The sequence below is a fragment of the Phoenix dactylifera genome, chromosome 6, assembly GCF_051530095.1.
Source record: "Phoenix dactylifera cultivar Ajwa chromosome 6, Ajwa_hap1_PhDact_Kaust_v1.1, whole genome shotgun sequence".
NCBI lineage: Eukaryota > Viridiplantae > Streptophyta > Magnoliopsida > Arecales > Arecaceae > Phoenix > Phoenix dactylifera.
In genome coordinates this window covers 32,857,395-32,878,463 of record NC_143195.1, presented here as the reverse complement: position 1 = coordinate 32,878,463, position 21,069 = coordinate 32,857,395, and the positions used below count along the sequence as shown (strand labels likewise).

Below are 21,069 nucleotides of genomic sequence, written 5' to 3'. Positions count from 1 at the left end.
ATGAGAAAGAAGAAGCACATAAAATATGAAAAAAACTACTTCCAATTAAAAATTGAAATTTTTTTCTAAAACTATCCGTAAGGCATCAAAATTTATGAGGTATTTTTTATTAAAAATATAATAAATATTTCATAAATTTTTCTAAAAAATAAATACTTAACTAAGTATAAATCACTTTAGAATACAATTTTTTATGTCGATCAAATATGTCAAAATTATTTTTTAAAATATTTTATTTTAAAAAATTAATTTTTTAAAAACATTTTGATAAAAAATTTCATTAATAAAAAGGAGTCCTGAATTATTATCAGAACTCCTGCCATGGGGAGAAGAAAATAATCAATAATGGTACGAGCATGGATGAAAGCCTCCAGAGAGAGGGAACAGGGAGGGACCCAGACTCCAGCATCCAACCCAAATGCATGCTCGCCCACCAGCCAGCCTCCGCAGGGTGGCTCCTTTCCCCACGCAGCGCACCGTAATCCCTAATTGCCGTCGAGAAATAAATAGCAACTAAACCTTCCAGAGATGAGAAATGTTAGGCTGCTAATCTACCCTTTTCCCTTTTTTGGCCTTTTTTTTTTCCCACGTTAGCAGAGATAGCAATGGATTTGTAGGTTATATTTTCATTCCTCAGCATATTTACAAATCCATGCATTAGAAATATAACAGCTCCAACAGAAGATCAATGCTGATATTGTCTTTAGGCTATGGCTACCTAACCATGAGCTAGCAGATTAGATGATTGCACCCATCTCCTTAACAAAACTATATGATGATAAATGGCCATCATTCTTTTTTTTAAAAAAAATGTTACCTATATCTGCCTCGTACTAAAATATGCATTTTGTGATGCATACGGTATGAGCTATATACCGGATCTAATGATGCACTGAAGTTTTCCGCAAGTTTGGCATGGCTGCAGTCACAGCTGCGCGAACAGTTATCGTTGGGGTCCGAATCTTTGTTTGAGCATCAACTCTGCTTCACTCTAGTATTTTTTTCTCGAATATGCTTTCGCTTGATTCAAACCTGCGGCGTTTTCAGAGTTTTTCAGAAGAAAAGTATAGAGGGTTGAAGAATAGAAATAGACAGAATGCATTTCAGACATAGTACAAATAAAATTCAATTCTTTTTTATTTCAGAATTTTGTGTTTTTTTTTAATATTTGACAAGCCATTAGATTCGCTCGGTAGCTCCCTTGATGCAAATGTAAGTAAAAATGCATTGCAAACAATTAAATTAAATAGCTTTATGAGAGTTTGAAAGTCTTCTTGAATTTCATAAGTTATATTATAAACAATGTTTTGATCTCACACACTAGTTAACCTAACTAGCTCAATTGCTAGAGAATTGGTTTTCATATTGCATATATGTTTCGAGATTGTAGATTCAAGTTGCATGGAGCAAATATTCTTAAAACTTTTTTTATTGGAAAGGACGAGATTATTTCACCATAGGCCTATTTGGTAGGTGGAATAGAAATGCAATAAAAACCTTATTTCCTGTCTCTTTTTTTTTTTTTGCTAAGGTCCTTATTTCCTGTCTCTGCCATCAACAATTGTTTTTAACCACTCAAATATAGTTACACCCTTCAAAAGGGATAAATAGGAGGGAGAGGGTGTAATTCTATTCTACCAGTTTAGTGAAACAGACCGGAAAAGCTAACCATCCAATTATAGTTTGGGCTTATCCACTCTCTAAATAATAGATATACAAGAGACGAGGGAGGTAATTTTATTCTTATGATAAAATTTTAATTATCGCAAAGTCCTGTACATATTACATGCACACACTTATTTCTCTCATCAAATATACAAAATTTGTATTTCATATATTGCTCCTCTCTCTTCAAATTTATTTAAATATTTTTTTCTAATATTTTCAAAATTTGTTCCGTAACCAAAAGCTACCTAGGAGACAAATAGACTATTCGATTACATTCTTCCTACCTCCATACCATCATAGCACAAATCATGGAGGACTCCCATTGTATGTGATATGTCCAAACCAAAGATAATATTTCGTAGATATATTATTTATTTATTTAATAAATTTATTTTTGATAATATAGTCACTTTTGTATCTATGAAATTAACAAATATTAATTAAAAATATATTCAAATTAATAATATTTAATGAGCCATCTACAACTATTCTCCATTTTTTTTCTCTCACATATATCGCATGTTCTACGTATCCTAGCTTCTAAATTTATTAAATATTATCTATCCAACACTTCTTCATCATGCATCTACACAGAGATCACACAATGGACATATCTACACCCCACCCCCGGAAAGTACCGACACTGGCATTTAACCCAAGGTATCTTGAAGAAATTACGCAAAATCGTCACGAAAGCGCCCGATTACCCATATTGTTGTTGACCTAAGTCAAACATATTCTTGATTCATTGGCCAGTTTTTTTTTTTTTTTGATTTTTTTGGCTGTATTCATTTATGTTTTTTGTGAAGTACTGATGTACTAAAATTTTTTTTATTAAAACTAAATGTTGAATGTGGTTATCTAATGTTCAGAACAATAGTCAAATAAAGCTTCGCCCCAAATGCCTAGATCCAAGATTTTATTGAAGATTCTGTAAATAAATACAGACAAGTTGAAAGAAACTGCATGCGGATTCCAATCTCCCCCTCAGGTGTCCATGTGCTGAACGGTAAAATCCCCATCTCCTCCCATACAAAAAAAAAAAAAAAAAAAATCTCCAAGAAAGCTAAGCTCGCTCTCTGTGCAACGGAGGAAAAGACTCCAGATTAAATTAATCACGGATTCCCACTTTTAAAAGTCCTACTTCCGAGCTTCAAATCCTTTGGATTTGATTCACTCTCATCGCACTCCTTACTTCCACTCCCCTCGAAACCCTAATGGCTTCCCCTCATTCCTCTCTCTGTTCCCCTCTGCTTCTGCTCCTTTTCCTTGTAACTCCACTCACAGTGACTTCCAAGACTTTCCCTGGAGACACCGAAGCTTTGAAGGCCGTGAAGCAGGGCGTGGACCCCCGGTCCATCCCCTCGGGCTCGTGCCTCAGCACCTGGGACTTCGCCGCCGCTGACCCCTGCGACGCCGCCTTCAGCCCCCGCTTCACGTGCGGCCTCCGCTGTGACACCAGCGACGCTGCCGGCTTCCTCCGCGTCACCGAGCTCGCCCTCGACCCTGCCGGCTACTCTGGCTCCATCACTCCCTCAGTCTGGTCGCTCCCCTTTCTCGAGTCCCTCGAGCTCGCCGACAACAGCCTCGCCGGCGCCGTCCCGCTGCCGCCTCCAGCCGGCCTTCCCCCTCGCCTCCGCCGCCTCTCCCTCTCCCGCAACGCCTTCTCCGGCGAGATCCCTGGCTTCTCCGCCGCCCCCGCCCTCGAGGAGCTCTACCTCGACAACAACCTCCTCTCTGGCCCGATTCCGCCGGGACTGGCGACGCTCCCCGCCCTTCGAAGGCTAGAACTCCAGACGAACAACCTCACCGGCGAGATCCCAGATCTGGGCCCCCTCCAAAACCTCACCTTCCTTGACGCCAGCAACAATGCTCTCTCCGGCGGGTTCCCATCGGGGAAATTCCCGGCGTCGGTGGTGGAGATCTCTCTCCGGAGCAACCGGCTGGAGGGGGAGATCCCAGGGGCAGCGGTGGCGGCGCTGCCGGCGCTCCAGGTGATGGATCTCAGCCACAACGGGCTCTCGGGGGCGGTCCCCGGGGCCGCCTTCGAGCACCCCTCTCTCGAACAACTAACCCTCGCCTATAACCGGTTCGAGTCAATCAAACGCCCGGGGGACGGCGGTCTGGTGAGCCGGCTCATCGCGTTGGACCTGGGCCACAACCGGCTTGGAGGGTTCCTACCGGCGTTTCTGGGGTCGATGCCCCGGCTCTCGGCGCTGTCGCTGGAAGACAACCGGTTCACGGGGATGATCCCGGCCCAGTACGCGGTCCGGGTGGTCGGGGCTTGGGGGGCGGTGCCGTTCGCCCGGTTAATTTTGTCGGGGAATTATTTGTCCGGGCCTGTCCCGAGCCCGCTGGTGGGGTTGAAGGAAGGGAGCGCGATGGTCAATCTGGCGGACAACTGTTTGTTTCGGTGCCCGCCGGAGTTTTTCTTCTGCGACGGGGGAAGACAGAAGCCGTCCACCACTTGCCGGGAATTCAACCCAGTAATCCCGTGAGCAGAGTCCTCCGTCGCAAAATTATAAACTACTGCTATTATATTATGTGTTTTTTCACTTTCTTAATGCGTGTGTTGTTGAATCTCTTGTTGATGTGAAAAAAGAAAGGTTTTGTGGCTGTAGAGGAATAGATTTTGTAGTGCATTGTTGCAGGGACTGGATACTATGGCTCTGAGATTGGATTTGGATATGAGGGTGGATACTGACGGTGGGAAATGAGGTTGGGATGTTTGTGCAGCGCGCAGAGGGAGATCCGTAAGCAGCGGTGTGGAGTCGCAGAAGGATTTAGATGTTGCTGGAGCGGAAAGTCCGTCCTGTGTCAGTGGGGCTGCTTCTGCTTCTATTTGATTGGGAGTGAGACTGTGGGAGGGAACAATGGGCTCGGTTTACGTGCTAGGTTGGGTCAGATGTTGGACTGATTTAAATCGTTGCTGAGGGTTATCTCAGTCTACTCTTGGCTAGATGAACTTGGGTACAAGTTAAGCTGAAAAAATTGGGCTAGCTCAAGTTCAAAATGAACTACTGTTTTAAGCGACTAATAATTTTAGGGGGAAAAAACACCTTGCATAAGAAAAAAACGAAGTTTGAAAGCTGGTGCGATGACACACTTCCGTTGTAATTATGCTGTTTCACGGACAGTGATGCATGCATCCTTTCACTGGTGAGCGGCAAAATTGTGACTCTGAGAAGGACAGGAGGAAGGAGGGGCCCCACTGCTGGCTCACTGTCTGTAAAATAGACCTTTTTTTTAAATTAATTCCTTGGACCGGCAATCAGAGAGCTCTATCGTGCTGGCTTGACGGTCCCCAAATCCATTATTACTTTACCATATTAAACATGAGAGTACTCGCTCCTGTCATTTTTCTCATTGAGGTCAAAATAATTAACTTGCATGCCAAAACTTTGTTATATGTCAGCTGCTTTCGTACGTTAACTTGAAATATCACATGCGTTACTTTATTCTTAGCAGTAAGATTCCTATCCGAAGTGCAAGCATAGACTAATAGAAAGCTTAATATATTTGTGATTAAGAGGAGTTGTACCCCTGGTTGCATCAAACTTTGTGGCAAAACTTTTCCTTTGTGGTAGGATCACCTTGGTTCGCTCAGTCCTTACTTCAGTTCCCATCTATCTACTGTCCCATGCCGTGATACCGGTGACAGTTCTGAGATCTCTTGAGCAGCTTTTCAGAGAGTTTATCTGGGGGAGGAGCAGAGGCAGGGGCGGTATCCATTTGCTGGCATGGGAGGTTGTATGCCAGCAGACCAGAGTTGGTGGCCTGGGGGTGCAGTCCTTGGTGGCGAGGCGAGAGGCTCTTGCGGCGAGGCATGTTGCTAGATTTGTGTTGGAGCAGAGTATGTGGTCCTCTTTGATGAGGGCCAAGTATGGAGGGTTGGGACTTGGGGTGCGACCTGGGCATCACCATTCTCCGATCTGGAGGGAGGTGTGTGTCAGGGCTATGGTGGTGCTACCGGAGATTAGATGGGCCATCGGGGACGGCCGTTCTATTGATGTGTTGGAGGATAGCTGGGTGACCGAGTGGCCGATCTGTCGTTTGCCGACCTTGGTCGACGCGGCGAGGTTATCAGGGCGCAGGGTCAGCGATCTACTGGACTCTGAGGGGGGTTGTTGGAGGATGGGGTTGATTCGGGAGGTATTTGGAGAGCAGTTGGCGGAGCTGGTTCTATCTTTGCCAGTTCCCACGGGGGGGAGTCTGATAGATTAGTGTGGAGGGCGACGGGACGGTCGCGAGTGCGGGTCAGAGATCTTCTTGCCCTGTTCAGTAGGGAGCCAGGCCGTCAAATTGCGGGTAGTTGGATATGGAGGCTACGGATTCATCCCCGAGTGGCACTCTTCATCTGGAAGGTGGCTTGGGGTTGCCTTCCGACCAGGAGTTTATTAGCCCGGCGCGGTGTGCGGGTACCTCAGCATTGCGAGGCTTGTGGTGATAGTGAGGAGACCATCGAGCATGTCCTTCTGCGGTGCCCCAGGGCCTATGAGATATGGCGGAGGTCATCGGTGCCACTACCTGTCTCGGTGGGATCAGCACAGGACCTGTTGCAGCTATTGAGAGATTCCATGAGGTGACCTAGGTCTGTTGAGGATGGGATTCTTAGGGCATACCTGTCCTACCATATCTGGCTGGACAGGAATGCTGGTATTTTCGAAGGGAGGCGGGCGCCTCCGTGGATGGTGGTAGACAGAGCGGCGCGTCATGCGAGAGAGATTATTGCGACTTCCGTTGTGATTTCCTCTGGGATAGACAGGGACACCTGGGGTACTCACGCTATTTCAGCGCCATGTTTTGCCCTTGTTTCTTGGGTACCCCCACCCCCTGGTTATCTCAAAGTAAATTTCGACGGCAGTAGGTCTGCGGATGGCGTGACTGGAGGGATTAGCTTTGTGATCAGAGACCACTTTGGGAGGATGATTGTTGCAAGCGGGCGCCGGACACCTGGGCTCACTGTTGTTGGGGCAGAGCTGCGAGCTGTCTGGGAGGGGTTATCCTATGCTAGGCAGGTGCTTGGTGTGGAGCGGGTGTTCCTTGAGGGGGACTCAGTGGTGGTGATTGACTGGATCCGGGGGGTGGACAGGTATGGTGATGGTCACCCCCTTATCCAGGAGACACGCAGGATGGCTCAGATGTTGGGCGGCTTTCAGGCTTTTCATGTGTTTAGGGAGGCGAACAGGGCTGCAGATTGGATTGCCTCTTATGTCGCCCGGCACTCCGGGAACTTTTTGTGGACGCTGGACTCAGATGTCCCTTCTGCTTTGTTGTCTTTACTTTCACGCGATTTAGATGGGTGTATTCAGGTTAGACTTATATGAATGAGTAACCGCTTTTTACCAAAAAAAAAAAAAAAAGAGAGTTCACAAATCAAATTGGTTCCATTCTAGAGTCAGATTATTATACAAAAAGATCTTTGATGCCCAGCATATAAGCCACGTTTACTGACTATAGAGGGCTCGTTTGGTTCGCGGGAAGTATTTTCCCTCCTAGGAATATGATTCCTGGGAATCAAATTCCTAGGAAGAGGATACCTAGGAAAGTACTTTTGGCATGTTTGGTTAACCATGGGAAAGTGACAAATTTCCAAAGTGCTTATGTTTGGTTGACCATCCACTTTCCTAGGAAAGTTAAGTATAATTCCTATTATGCCCTTAATAAAAATTAGGTCTTTAATGCCTCTTTAATGCTTTTTTAATGCTGAAGGGTCTTTTTGGGAAAAAATAAAAAAAGAGTGATTCCCACCTCATGGGAAAGTAACTTTCCCATGTTTCTCATGGGAAAGACTTTCCCATGAAATGTGGGAATCATATTCCCATGGGAATACAACTTTCCCATCTCTCTCCTTTGAAAACTCCAACCAAACAAGAGGCATTTCATTACTTTTCCGTTGACCACACTTTCCCCCCTCCTTTTCCTGCGAACCAAACGAGCCCAGAAAGTTGACGAGCCGGGCTGAGCTTTGCGCTCAGCCTCGGGCTGAAACAACTAGTCCTTATCCCATTTCTGGTCCTAACCTGAACCAGCCCAAATATAGCAGGCTTGACACGAGGCTTCAGTTGAAGATCTAATTTGGTGGGCCGGGCTCAACACTCGGCCCAGTTAAAAGTGTTGGAACTTTCTTTATGTTTTTTTTGGGTAAATATGGCAATTTAAATTACTGCCAAGTCACCAGAAAGTAAAAAGTATAAACGAGATGGAATGTTTGCTACAGATACTCAAATTAAGAAACTTCCCGGAGTGCCGGGCGACAAAAGAGGCGACCTAGTTTACTACCCTATTCGCCTTCCGAAACACATGTTCTACCTGAAAATTCTCCATCTCCTGAAGCAACCTCCGGGACTCTCGGATGAGTAGATAACCATCGCCATATCTGTCCACACTCTGGATCCAATCAATCACCAGCTACATAAGTAGTAGTCCCCTTCTTCTCCGAACCCTATGATATTAGTCCGCCTCGTTGGCCTACAAACTTAGATTAATAGAAATGTTGAAGATATGGCTAATAATTTAGTGATGAAAGATATCCAAATCGTACCTAGTTCACTACATGTGGAGCTGCCCCTGCCATAATATTATACTCGTATGGCCGTAGTCTCGGATCCACCCTAGCTGCAAGTAGAAGGAACCTTCGCTGCGCCTGGATTCCCACTCGTTTGTCCTAGCCGTCCCGGACAACCGACAGTCCAAACGCGTTAGAAGCTCGACGGCTGTCCAAACCAGAAGCAAGCCCGGTGTATTTCTCTCCGCTCGAGCCACGAGTCGGCAGCTAAAACAGCTTGGATAGAATCCCGGTCGATCAATTCCTCCGGCACGTGTATGTTGCAGCTGGGTGCACGGATTGCGTTGCTTTGCACGCCTCGCTAGCTCCCTCGCTCCCTTCTATTCGGAGCTTCCATCATTCTTGGGAAGTTGGTTTCCCCTCCCTCGAGCGACGTAGAGATCACTCCGCGAAGGTAGCGGAGCAAAAAGAAGTCGATCGAGCGATGCGCACAGAGGAAGCTGATCTCCTTGTTACTGGCTCTACTGCTTCTGCTGCTGCTGCTCTCCTTCTGATCAGCCTTGGGAACTAAGCTATTTAAGAGTGAGGCAAATGGAGTCCCAGGCTACTCTGGCCACCAGAAATCCTTGTGTATTGGCCAGCCCAAGGGTGAAGGTGGGGCTGTGCACTGCGAGACTTCCAGGCAGAATGAGAGGCGCTCGTTTGGTGGCAACTGGTGCATTTGGGAGACGGAGCGTTTCGGTGGAGAGCAAGCTGAGTTGCGAACTGGGTGATCACTGGAGGAAGAATGCGTTGGCGCGCATCTACGTCTTCGGGGATTTTGGTGTAACTACATACGCCATGCGCGCATTGAAGAAAGTACGTTCTTAAATTTGATTAGATTCTCTTTTTTCTGATGAGATTTAACTTAAAAGTATATTTGGAAACATGATGCTTAATTAACATCGATCGAGGCTGGGGCCCAAAATGTTTTTGACTATGGAGGGGCCCTCCGTTCATGCCAGAAGCCATTCGCCTCCTCAATACGTGCTAACCTTAAATTTTCAATGTGATTCGCCTTTGAGTTCGCATTAACTTGGCATTATTCATCACGAAAAGTTCATCTTTTCAGGCATCTCTGGTGATGCTTGATGCTATATCTGAGGTTTAATTTGGTAAGTTCAGCTTTGCAGCAGAATGCAGCATGATTCCCCACCCAATTCCCAATCCCGCATGGCACAAGGGGTAGTGGCCTTTTTCGGGCACAGCACCAATACTAGTTGCAGGGAAAGATCTTTCCTTCCACATCCACACATCCACACGCATGTATCATTGATTATATATATCCTTAAAATATTCCCCTCTATTGTACGTACTACTTCACAGATCTGTGATTGGTAATACTATATGATATCATATTTATTCCAGTGTTCATCAAAAAAAGAAAAATTATAGTGATTGACCTCTTATTTTGCCTTCATAATTCATAGATATTTATACCTATCATTAAGTGGTCATGTTTATTTCCCTTTTTCTAGCAAATAAGTGCTCATATTTTCATCGTCAGTCTTAATGTCTCCGTTAGTGTATATGATTATCTTTAGATGCATTAATTATTTGCAGAAGTTTTCCAGCATTGAAGGTTTTATAGGTGAAGATCACGAAGATGGGGATGGCGAGGAAGAAGAGGGTACGGGCGGAGGTGGTAGGGGTAGTGATGATGACGATGAGGAGGATACTACTGATAATGATGAAGATGATGAGGAGGACACTACTGATGAGGAAGATACTACGGAAGATGAAGATGAAGATGAGGATGAGGATGAAGATGATCAAGAAGATGAGGGAGAGTGTGATGATTAGACAAATACAATGGCAGATAGTTGTAGTTTTTGAGGATTTTATGGCATGCTGGTTTATCAGCCTTTCTTTTTTTAATTGTTTTTTCTTCTCTTATGGTCTAGGGCCATAGTGGAAAAAATTGGGACATGCTGGGATCAATTCAACATCTTAATCTGATGATTTGAAATTGAACCACAATCTAACCATCAAGTTATCGATTTACTACATTGAACTTTTCAGTATATATTAGACATACACATGCATGCATGCATGTATACATATATGAATAGGTATATATCCAGTTGGAAGAATCTGACATAAGTTCCAGTTGGAAATGCTAAAAAATTTTTAGAAAAATATCAGAGAAATGCAATGGAAAAGTTCACAGGCGATTGTAGCCTGGCCTCAAACTCCCAATTTTTTTGGGGGGGATGGAACAATGGCCTGAAAGTAACCTGAGGATGTCAATCTATTGGATTTATTCACGACCATACACCAAGGAAAAAACAAATAGTCAGAACCAAAGGCAATCAAAAGAGAATGGATGGACATTGCAAAGCAAATTCCCATCAAGCTTGTCAAATTGGCTGTGAAATTTGCCATTGGTGCTGCCGGCCACGTTACGATTCCCTTGCACTCTGTCCTATGATCTCACTCCTAAAAAGCAAAGGCAATTAGGAAGACAACTTGACCTCCAACGAACGAATCAAATCAAACACGACAAAGCGATAGATTACAGGGCTTTTGTGGATGCAGCTTTGTTAGATTGTAATGTTGTTTTTGTTGCTTGCCTTCCTCAATGTACCCCAAGAAAAAAACCATGACATATCACAAGATATAGATTACACTCACTTCATTCTGAAAGCCAAAGACTCCTCGCAAGATCACTGACAGACCTCCACATTCCCCTCCACAGCATGTACACTCTCCACGCCAACACCTCCACATTCCCCTTGACCTTTTGCTAATAAGCGTGGAATTACCCTCGTTTTTTTTTTTTCTCAATCACACAGTTATAATTGCACACTAATCACCATTCACAAAGTCACACGAACCAGAGAGTAAGTAGTAGTAGGCATGGCCACAACATCGGCCTCCGGGTCTAGCGGCGGAAGCTTCTGGGCGTGCGTGGTGTCGCCCCGTCCTCGTCTGTGAGCTTCACGATGGTGTAGGTCGCAGCCCCGGCGATGGCCCCCGCCGTGGGTGCCACCAAATATATCCATATCTGCTTGTAGTTCCCGGCTGCCAACGCCGGCCCGATCGTCCTCACCGGGTTCATCGATCCACCGCTCGACGGCCTGCCCAAACCAAATAATTGTCTCATACAAAGATATCGTTGCAGAACTTCATTTATGGAACCAAAATTTTTTGGTGCATGCACGTACGTAGGTTCCGAGTTGTTTTTGGCTTTTCAAAGTGCTTACCCGGCCACAAGGATGTTGAGCATAACCGTAGCCCCAACTGCTATTCCAGCCAATTCTCCCACCTAATAAGTAAATCAAAAAGAGAGATTAGAGGAAGCGGAAGGGAAGCAGAGGGAGAGAGAGAGAGAGAGTAGAAAAATGGAAGGACTGGGAGAAGCTGCTGTTGGAGAAATTGGATTACCGCTCGAGTATCTGTTGCAACGGCAGTGACGACGAACAAGAGATTGAAGGTGATGCAAAACTCAAGGAAGAACGCCTGGGAAGTGCCGACGGAAGGGACTGTGACGCCGCCGGAGAGGAAGGGATGGAAGATGCCTTTGAGTGCGAAGGAGGCACAAATGGACGCCGAGACTTGGGCCGCTATGTATGCGGGGACTTGGACCCAGGGGAAGTGGCGGAGGCATGCGAAGGCGATGGTGAGGGAGGGGTTGAGGTGGGCGCCGGAGATGTGGCCGGTGGAGAGGATCATAATCATGACTGCGAGGCCGGCGCACGCAGCGTTGCCGATGAGAGTCTCGGCTCCATTGTACTTCTGGTTCACGATGGGAGCCGCGGTGGCACCAAATATCAGAATGAAGGTGCCCACGAACTCTGCTCCAAGCTGCCATTGCCATGAAATACGTTCACCAAGGTTAGCAGACTCGAAGAAATGGACGCTTCTATAATTCAATCATCCCCGTAGCTGTAATATTGGAAAAAGGGTTTTGAAGGTAGCCTTATATAATTTTCTTCTATCCAACAATCCCTTTACATAAATTGTTGATAATAAAACTAGAGGCCAGCCTAATAAATCATCTTATTCAAATAATTGAAAAGAGCTTCCCCTCATATGGAGGAGAGGGGTACAATTTTATAATTTGAAATATATAAAGAAATAGAATAGAGTTTTGAACGGTTCATTTTTTTCCTAGGAAGAAATGTTATTTTGGAGTTAAGCACAGGTTGGTTCAACCAACAAAGCTCGTGTGACTTTGGGAAACTTTGCTTCGCCTATGGGAAGCAGGCCATGGTCCACATGAGAATAATTGAAGAGGTCCTTGACAATATGATGCCTGCACCCTAGCCATGATACCTGCACCCTAGCCAATGGCCAAAAATGATTTTTCGTCAATCAAAATGATCCTCAACAAGCTCTCTGATCTGATTCGAAGCTTGTAGAGCCATTTATTGGGTGTTTGAATACAAATTTGTTTAGATTAAATGAAACCCCAACTAAGGTTTAAATTTTAGAATAATAATCCAGAATCTTATCTTAAAAAAAGCAGCTAAACGGTACTATATGAACTTTTTGAGCCTGTATAAGTACTCGGGACCTACCTATTGTATAGTCGATGCAGCACTAAACACATGCCTACATAAGTCCTCCTATACTCTCTCTCTATATGGAGTAATACAACTCGTAAAGGGTTCACTAAAGCTATTGTTCTAGACATGCTTGTATACATAATTCCAACCGAACAAAATGCTTCTCAGTGCCCACTATTTCCCCCTTGAAACGTGGCCCGTACAAGTCTGCGAAGAGGCCAGAGCACCGCTCCTTTACCTTAAGAAAAAGAGCATCACTCCTTAAAACCACTGTTTCAAGCCAATACTTGCCCCTTCGATGAACGATCCCTGGTGTGGTTATTGTTGATTGGACCAGATGTCATGTTCCTCAGATTATAGCTTAGAGAAATCTCTTCCAACTTTTGTCAGAAAAGACATACATGTCAACCTGAAACTGTTCTGTAGGATCCTTTTTACTAGAGAAATCTGATCACCATTTCAAATAGCAAAAGGCGAGTCCTTCAGTTGGAAAAGCAATTATGTCTCCAAATTTCAATCTAGAATTTTATCTGTTCCTCTCTCGAACCAACCATATAGAAGAGATGAATCATTTATTGTGAACAGACAAGTAAGGAAAGTGTTTTCAAAAAAGAGAAAAACGAAAAGAGAAGGGAACTATGAAATTTAACAGGTAATGACAACTAATTTATAAGATTAGAGCAAATAGCTTCCTTGATCGACAGAAAGTTAATGGCTTGGAGAAATTATAAGCATCTTTTGAATTATTGTGAGGTGTGGAGCTGACATCATGGATGGGCTTCAAATAAATAAAAATCCGAAAGACAGAGAGGGAAATAAAGAAGGATGGATGGATTGATTAGTTGGGGAACAGCATCGTGCACCGAAGCGGGCGAAACCAAACCTTGTTTAATAACTTAAAGCCATGGCAAGTGATGACCAATTCCTACCTGTTTAGCCAATCAGTCCTACTTGGATGTTAAGCCTTCAGCTCTACTTAAAGCCTACCTCATCATGCGCTTACGAGGGAAATGTTATAGATGCTCTCTTGATCCAACGGCATGACTTGAGCCCATACCATGCATGGGATTTAGAAAGAAAGGCCAAAATTGACGATCATGAACATGCACCAAATTAAATGTCGAAGTGCTTCCACTGCACTTTGATAACTTTTGAGCCAATGATATCGAAGTGCTTCCACTGCACTTTGATGGCACTCGGTTTATTTAGAGATTCATGCGTCACATGCAAGCTGCAGGCTTCACATATCATACACTAATTTTAAGATGTGCTACTAAGGTATATAAAACGATGTGTAGGCTGAGATGTGAGGAAGGAAGGCCGGGTAATATTTTGACAACACATGCATATATACCTTGCGGGCGAGGGAGACGTCGGGCTTGGGGATCTCGGTGAAGCACGCGGCAGGAGAAGCCCAGGAGTTGGAGTTCACCGGCAAGCACCTGTTGCACCGCGGCATCGAGTTCCTATCGTATGACAGCGAGTCGACACGGAGCGACGAGAAGAGCGGCGCCCCCGGCGTGCCCGGCGTCGGTGGGGCCGACACGTTCGGTGTTCCGTTCTCGGTCTCCGGCATTATCAAAAGCTACACCAAATGACTCTTTTTTTCTTTTCTTATTTTTTTTTTTTGTGAAGGGGATGTGCTAAGAAGGGAAACTACTGCATGATTTGGTGTTTTTTTATGAAGGTATGGCTATAAGAATGGTAGAATTGTTGCCAGGATCGATAATAATATAAGCGGACTCCTTTTCAAACATACATAAGAAACAAAAGCTAAAAGGCTCTCCTCTAGGTGTGTTGATGGAAGAAAGGAGGCAAAAATTACATGATCTGAAGTTTTTTATGAATGAGTGTCTGAAGAAATAAAGAGAGAGAAGAGAGCCAGCCAAACAAAGAGTACTACAAATGAGAGTTGCTTGTTTTACGGATAACAGTTTTGGTGAAGAATGAGAATTTCTCAAGAATGAGAGGAAAGATATCTAAGTTTCGCAAAGCCAAAATCTCGATATGGGAGAATTTAAAAGAACAAATGTTTGCAGAAAAGGACACTCAAATCTGACATAGATCAAAGATTCAAAATAAAGCTTTGCATTCAGGTGCTCTTGTGTCCTGCAGTAGAAATTGGGAAAGAGAAAGTGTTTGTGCGCGCGCGAGAGAGAGATAGGTTGAGAATTTTGGAGGAGAAAGAATGTGAATATAAGGGGTTGGTATGGGGTGGGGTGGGGGAAGGAAAGGTCTTGCCACTGAGATGGTAGCTCAGTGGAACTGGGGCTTACTTTCAACTAAGTGGTTCCAAGTTCGAAATACACGGACGTCGATTAAATTGTGGAGATCGGATGCTCCTTGCTTGAACACGGAGTTTGAAAGGACTTATTGGTCCATTGGTAGCCTTAGTAGTTCTAGGTGTGACGTACTCATATGGGGATTCGCCTATGGGTGGGAAGGATATGAGTAAAACCGCCCAGAGTGCCCAACATACGGTCATTTCTGCCCGCATCGAACATTCTCCTGGCGGGATGGGGGCCCAGTGGAGGCTGCTACGCGGAAATGGACTTGTCCCTTTCTCTCCTCTTCTCCTTTTTTTAGTAAAAAAAAAAAGAAAAAAAAAAAAAGAAGGGTTGGTCTCGGTGCCCGTCATTATCTAATACTCTGCAGGTTGATGGATTTTGCTAGTCACTAGATTACTCATTGTTACATCTGATCAGAGTGTCAAATCATACTCCTCTATTGGGTTTTTCCCTGCGAAGCATGTTGGGGATGCCACCATCCGGGTTCAAACCTTGGACCTCTCGGATGTAAAGAGGGATGCTAAAGTTGTAATGAGGTGAGTGTGGTTGTGGTGGCTACCGGGGAGAGTCCGTGTGTGTGATAATATTCATCAGTGCCATTAATAATTAAAAAAATTGTTGCACTTCAATGAATATAACCGGCCAGGAGGATACTGAAAGCTCTCAGTACAATGCTAGTCTAACTGCTTAACGTACAACTCGGTATATTTTTTCTCATGCTCCCATTTTCTTAATCATTGATGACCTAATGTAGATAGCATTAATAAATTATATAATTGGTATCCCATTTTTCGACTTGTAAGAGTCCATGCCAAGCCTAATATTAAAGTGGCAGGTTACTCGATCAGTGTCTATTCTTCATATGTATCAATTGGATGGTACTTGAAGAAAGAAGGGGGGGGGGGGGGGGGGGGGGGGGGGGGCTTCCCACAAATCAAGTCGCTACCACGACTTGCTATGACCTTCTTTGATGACACAACGACGTCTCGGGCCTAGGCTCGGAGCGCCCTGCAGTGCTGACCAAGAGTCGAAGAGGCTCCGTCGGCCGCAGGAATCTACGATGACGTGCCTCCGATCTGAGTGGGGGTGCCGACCAAGAGCCGAAAAAGCCCCGTCGACCACGGGCATCCATAATGATGCCCCAACCCGAGCTCAGGGCGCCCCACCGAGCAAATCACAGAATCGAGAAGGCTGGGCTGACCTCAGAGTCTGCTGAGCCGACCTCACCAAACATTTGTTGCGGCCCTCAAGTCGGCCCAACCTCAGCATTTGCCAAGCTGACTTTATCAAGTATATGTTGCGACCTCCAGGCAAGCCCGACCTCGCCTCCGGCCGCATCCACGCGCGCGCCTATGCTCGCATACATGGCCGTACATTGCAACCTCACCGTCCTATGTTTTACTTGCTGGCCACTCCACGACATGTCAACCAAGGGCCATATCCTGCCATTGAGGACCATACCCTTAGAGCCATACCCTGCCACCTCTGTCAATGCCATGCCGTTCACAGGAATGGCCTACACCATGTGCTTGTGAACGGCCTACACCATGTGCCCCGAGCAAGCTCTGACTGCACGCCACCTGGCCAAATCTATCTCCTTCCATGATAAGGATAGGACATACATTGTCACCTGGGCACCTTAACCGGGACTATATATAGCCCGCATCAGGTAACGCCTAAAGACTTTTGGACTTGCTAGCATCCACTCTAACTCAAGCATCGGAGGGCTCTTACTGGATTCCACCGGTGAGGCTTGATGCAGGTATGCTAGCATACGGAAGGCGCCATCCTTTTTTCCATCTCGATCGGTAGCTCCTCCGACTCCTCCGACGTGGTCACTCTTGGGCAAAATTTGAACCACAACAGTACTTGTTTATTAGTAGGGGCACAAATCAAGTCCACCTCACTAACTGTTATTTATTTTTCTCCTGTCTTTTTATTGTACATGCCATCTTTGCTTTCTTTAACTCTCATACGTACACTTCTCTTATATATTCAATAAATTGGGTGGCTCAGCATTGCCTTCCCTTAAAAAAAAAAAAAAAAAAATCAAGTTCACCCTCCCCTCTCTCTATCTCTCTCTCTCTTCCATCTTTTTTACTTCTTTATTAGTGGGGACACAAGTCAAGTCCACCTCAATGACTGTTACTAATTCATTCTCATTGTAAATTTCATCTCTATCTTCTTTGACTCTCATGCATGTATATGCTTGTTTAATATATTCAATAAATTGGGTGGCTCAGCTTTGCCTTTCCTTTTAAAAAAAAAAAAAATCAAGTCCACCCCCCCCCCCCCCCCCCCCCCCCCCCCCCCCTTCTCTCTCTCTCTCTCTCTCGCTCGCTCGCTTCCGTCCTATGCACGCTCGCATCATGAGATAGCCCATCTCATTTAGACCACCAAATGATTTGTGGCCATGCTCTCTTGCGAGCATCCGTCAACCCCTTTCTCTTTGTTTTACATCGGTCATGGCTTTCCAATCAGTTCCTCTTCGAATGAGAGGGGCAAACAACTTTCATTCTCCCCAGGAGCCAAAATGGATCGTTCTACCCCGGCGCGGGACCATCCCATTCCAGCTAAGCAGATCTTAGCGCCAAGCAGACCTTCCCACAAATCAAGTCGCTACCATAACTTGCTGCGACCTTCTTTGATGAAAGGACGACATCTCAGGCCTAGGCTCGGGACGTCCTGCAGTGCCGATCAAGAGCCGAAGAGGTCCTGTCGGCAGCAGAAATCTACAACGATACGCCTCCGATTTGAGTGGAGCCGCCCTGCAATGCCGACAAGAGCCGAAGAAGCCTCATCGACCACAGGCATCCATAATGATGCCCCGGCACGAGCTCAGGGTACCCCACGGAGCAGATCTCAGAACCGAAGAGGCTGGGCCAACCTCAGAGTTTGCCGAGCCGACCTCACCAAATATTTGTCGCAGCCCTCAAGTCGGCCCGACTTCAGCGTTCGCCAAGCTAACTTCATCAAGTATATGCTGCAAGCCGAAGAAGCCCCATTGACCACAGGCATCCATAATGATGCCCCGGCACGAGCTCAGGGTACCCCATGGAGCAGACCTCAGAACCGAAGAGGCTGGGCCGACCTCAGAGTCTGCCGAGCCGACCTCACCAAATATTTGTCGCAGCCCTCAAGTCGGCCCGACTTCAGCGTTCGCCAAGCTGACTTCATCAAGTATATGCTGCGACCTCTAGGTGAGCCCGACCTCGCCCCCGACCGCATCCATGCTCGCGCCTATACCCGCATACATGGCCGTACATTACAACCTCACAGCTCCATGTTTTACTTGCTGGCCACTCCACGACATGTCGACCAAGAGCCGTACCCTGCTGCCAAGGGCCATACCCTGCCGTCGAGGACCATGCCCTAAAGGCCATACCCTGCCACCTCTGTCAACGCCATGCTGTTTACAGGAACGGCCTACATCGTGTGCCCCAAGTAAGCTCTGGCTGCAAGCCACCTAGTCAAAGCCATCTCCTTCCATAATGAGGATGGAACATATCTCCGCCATCTCGGCACTTTAACCGGGACTATATATAGCCCGCATCAGGTAACGTCTAAGGACTTTTGGACTTGCTAATATCCACTCTAACTCAAGCATCGGAGGGTCCTTACCGGATTCCACCGGTGAGGCTTGGTGCAGGTATGCCAGCATACGGAAGGCGCCATCCTTTTTCCATCTCGACCGGTAGCTCCTCCGACTCCTCCGACGTGGTCACCCTCGGGCAAAATTTGAACCAAGTCCACCTCACTAACCGTCTTTTTATTGTACATTCCAACTTTGCTTTCTTTTAACTCTCATACATATACTTCTCTTATATATTCAATAAATTGGGTGGCTCAGCCTTGCCTTCCCTTTAAAAAGAAAAACAAATCAGGTCCACCCTCCCCTCTCTCTCTCTCTCTCTCTCTCTCTCTCTCTCTCTCTTCCATCTCTTTTACTTCTTTATTAGTGGGGACACAAATCAAGCCCACCTCAATGGCTGTTACTTATTCGTTTCGCATTGTAAATTTCATCTCTATCTTCTTTGGCTCTCATGTACATGTTTCTTTAATATATTCAATAAATTGGGTGGCTCAGCCTCGCCTTCGCTCGAAAAAAAAAAAAAAAAAATCAAGTCCACCTTCCCCTCTCTCTCTTCCATCCTTTTGCGCGCTCGCATCACGAGACATGCCCATCTCATTTAGACCACCAAACGATTTGTGGCCATCCTCTCTTGGGAGCATCTTTCAACCTTTTTCTCCTTGTTTTAGACCAGTCATGGCTTTCCAATCAGTTCCTCTCCGAATGAGAGGGGCAAACAGCTTTCATTCTTCTCAGAAGCCAAAAGAAAATGGCGTGAATTAGCTTCACCACCTGCTGCAGCCAAAAGTCTCTTGTTGTATTGTAAACAGTTATAAATTTATCAAATGATTTGTTTCTAAATTATAACCGATTATAAATCTACCAAAAGTCTCTTGGTGACCATCGGGCTTATGGTACAACAGGGCATTGTATTTATTATACTATGCACCTTTTGGTTTTTTCTCTCTTTTCATCTTTTCTATCATTTAGGCTCGTTTGGATGGATTTTAGGAGCTTTTTGGCCCTCCAAAAATATTTTTAAATAAAAAAATATTTAATAAAAATTTCGAAAAGCTGTTTTAGCTTTTTCAGAAAACTAAAAATAGCTTTTTGGGAGAAGCTCCATTTTGGAGTTTTCCAAAAAAATTATTTTAAGCTTTATCGAAAAGCTTTTTTTAACCAAAATACCTATAATAAAATATAACAATTATATACTTTGTTCCTTTATAAACTTAAAAATCTGCTGGAACCCTAACAAAGAATCCTAGCCGTGGATCAGACTTCCTTTCGTGCAAGAAAAGGTATTCTTGTTTTCTATTATTATTTTATACTTTTATTATTGTATTATACTATAAATATAATATTATATTACATTATATCATAATACATTAATATGTTATATTAAATAATTTAATATTATATTATATGATGGAAAATTAATATACGCTAATAATTATAATATTTTGTACCTTTATTATTGTATTATACTATAAATATAATATTATATTATATTATATCATAATACATTTGATATGTTATGTTAAATAATTTAATATTATATTAAATTATTATGCTATAGTATATAATATTATATTACTATATTATAATAATATTATATTACATTACAGTAATATTATACTATATCATATTTATATATTAATATATATTATATTTTATTATGCTCTGCTGTATACTACTATGCAATATTTTTTATGGTAAGTTTGTCATACAAAAATACTTTCTCAGTTTGCTTACCAAACATATGTTAAAGTGGCACAGTAATTTAAAAATATAGTTACCAAATAACAAATAGCTTTTTATAAAAACTCTACTTCAAAAAGCTCTACTGCAAACAGCTCCTCCAAACAGAGCCTTAGGCATATGCAATGGTGTCATACACTTGATGACACCATTAATATACTAATACAAATCGAGCTTCTGTTTACCTTTAGACTAGAGCAAAAAATAATTCAAAATGCCCTTGTCATGAAGCACTTTGTGGGTTGGCTCGCCACGTACAACCTTTCCTAGAAAGATTTAATTCCTTTAAACTTCTTTGCACCACACTTTGAACTAAAATTAATTAACATAATCGCACAATGTGGAGAGTTCACTTGTGGTTGTCATTGTTTAATTGCCCAAAATCTCTAAAGCCCACTCACTCACCTAGTGCATCATCAGCATTGCATTGCAAATCTCTCTCTCTCTCTCCCCCTCACACATACACAATTTATAAATGTCTCTTTTCACTCATAGTGCATATGATTAGTTAAACCTAATTACAATTATTTAGCTAAGATTTGCTGTGTTTACTTGATTCTTTTTTTTGTCTTACCCCACCACTATGTTGGTGCCAAAATGTCAAGTCTTTCTCAAAATGCATGTGATTAGCTTAACCTAATGACGAGAATCTATTAGCTTTATGTTTACTTGATTCTTGTCTTGCCACACGATATTTTTTTTATCCAAAGCATTTCATCTGGC

At 44.2% G+C, this 21,069-nt stretch overlaps 2 protein-coding genes across 2 annotated transcripts; one reads left to right on the top strand and one right to left on the bottom strand.

Annotated features, from left to right (window-relative positions):
• The first annotated feature begins 8,458 nt into the window (after positions 1–8,458).
• On the top strand, positions 8,459–10,255 carry LOC103712202 (uncharacterized). The gene is made up of 2 exons (XM_039126296.2): positions 8,459–9,034; positions 9,779–10,255. Exons 1-2 carry the CDS (start codon positions 8,768–8,770, stop codon positions 10,016–10,018), a joined length of 507 nt encoding a protein of 168 aa, XP_038982224.2. The 5' UTR covers positions 8,459–8,767; the 3' UTR covers positions 10,019–10,255.
• A 544-nt stretch (positions 10,256–10,799) lies between these two features.
• On the bottom strand, positions 10,800–14,893 carry LOC103712203 (putative aquaporin NIP5-1). Its single transcript, XM_008798663.5, has 4 exons — positions 14,081–14,893; positions 11,603–12,022; positions 11,422–11,483; positions 10,800–11,295 (listed from the first exon to the last, which is right to left on the bottom strand). Exons 1-4 carry the CDS (start codon positions 14,300–14,302, stop codon positions 11,100–11,102), a joined length of 900 nt encoding a protein of 299 aa, XP_008796885.1. The 5' UTR covers positions 14,303–14,893; the 3' UTR covers positions 10,800–11,099.
• Between the last annotated feature and the right edge of the window lie 6,176 nt (positions 14,894–21,069).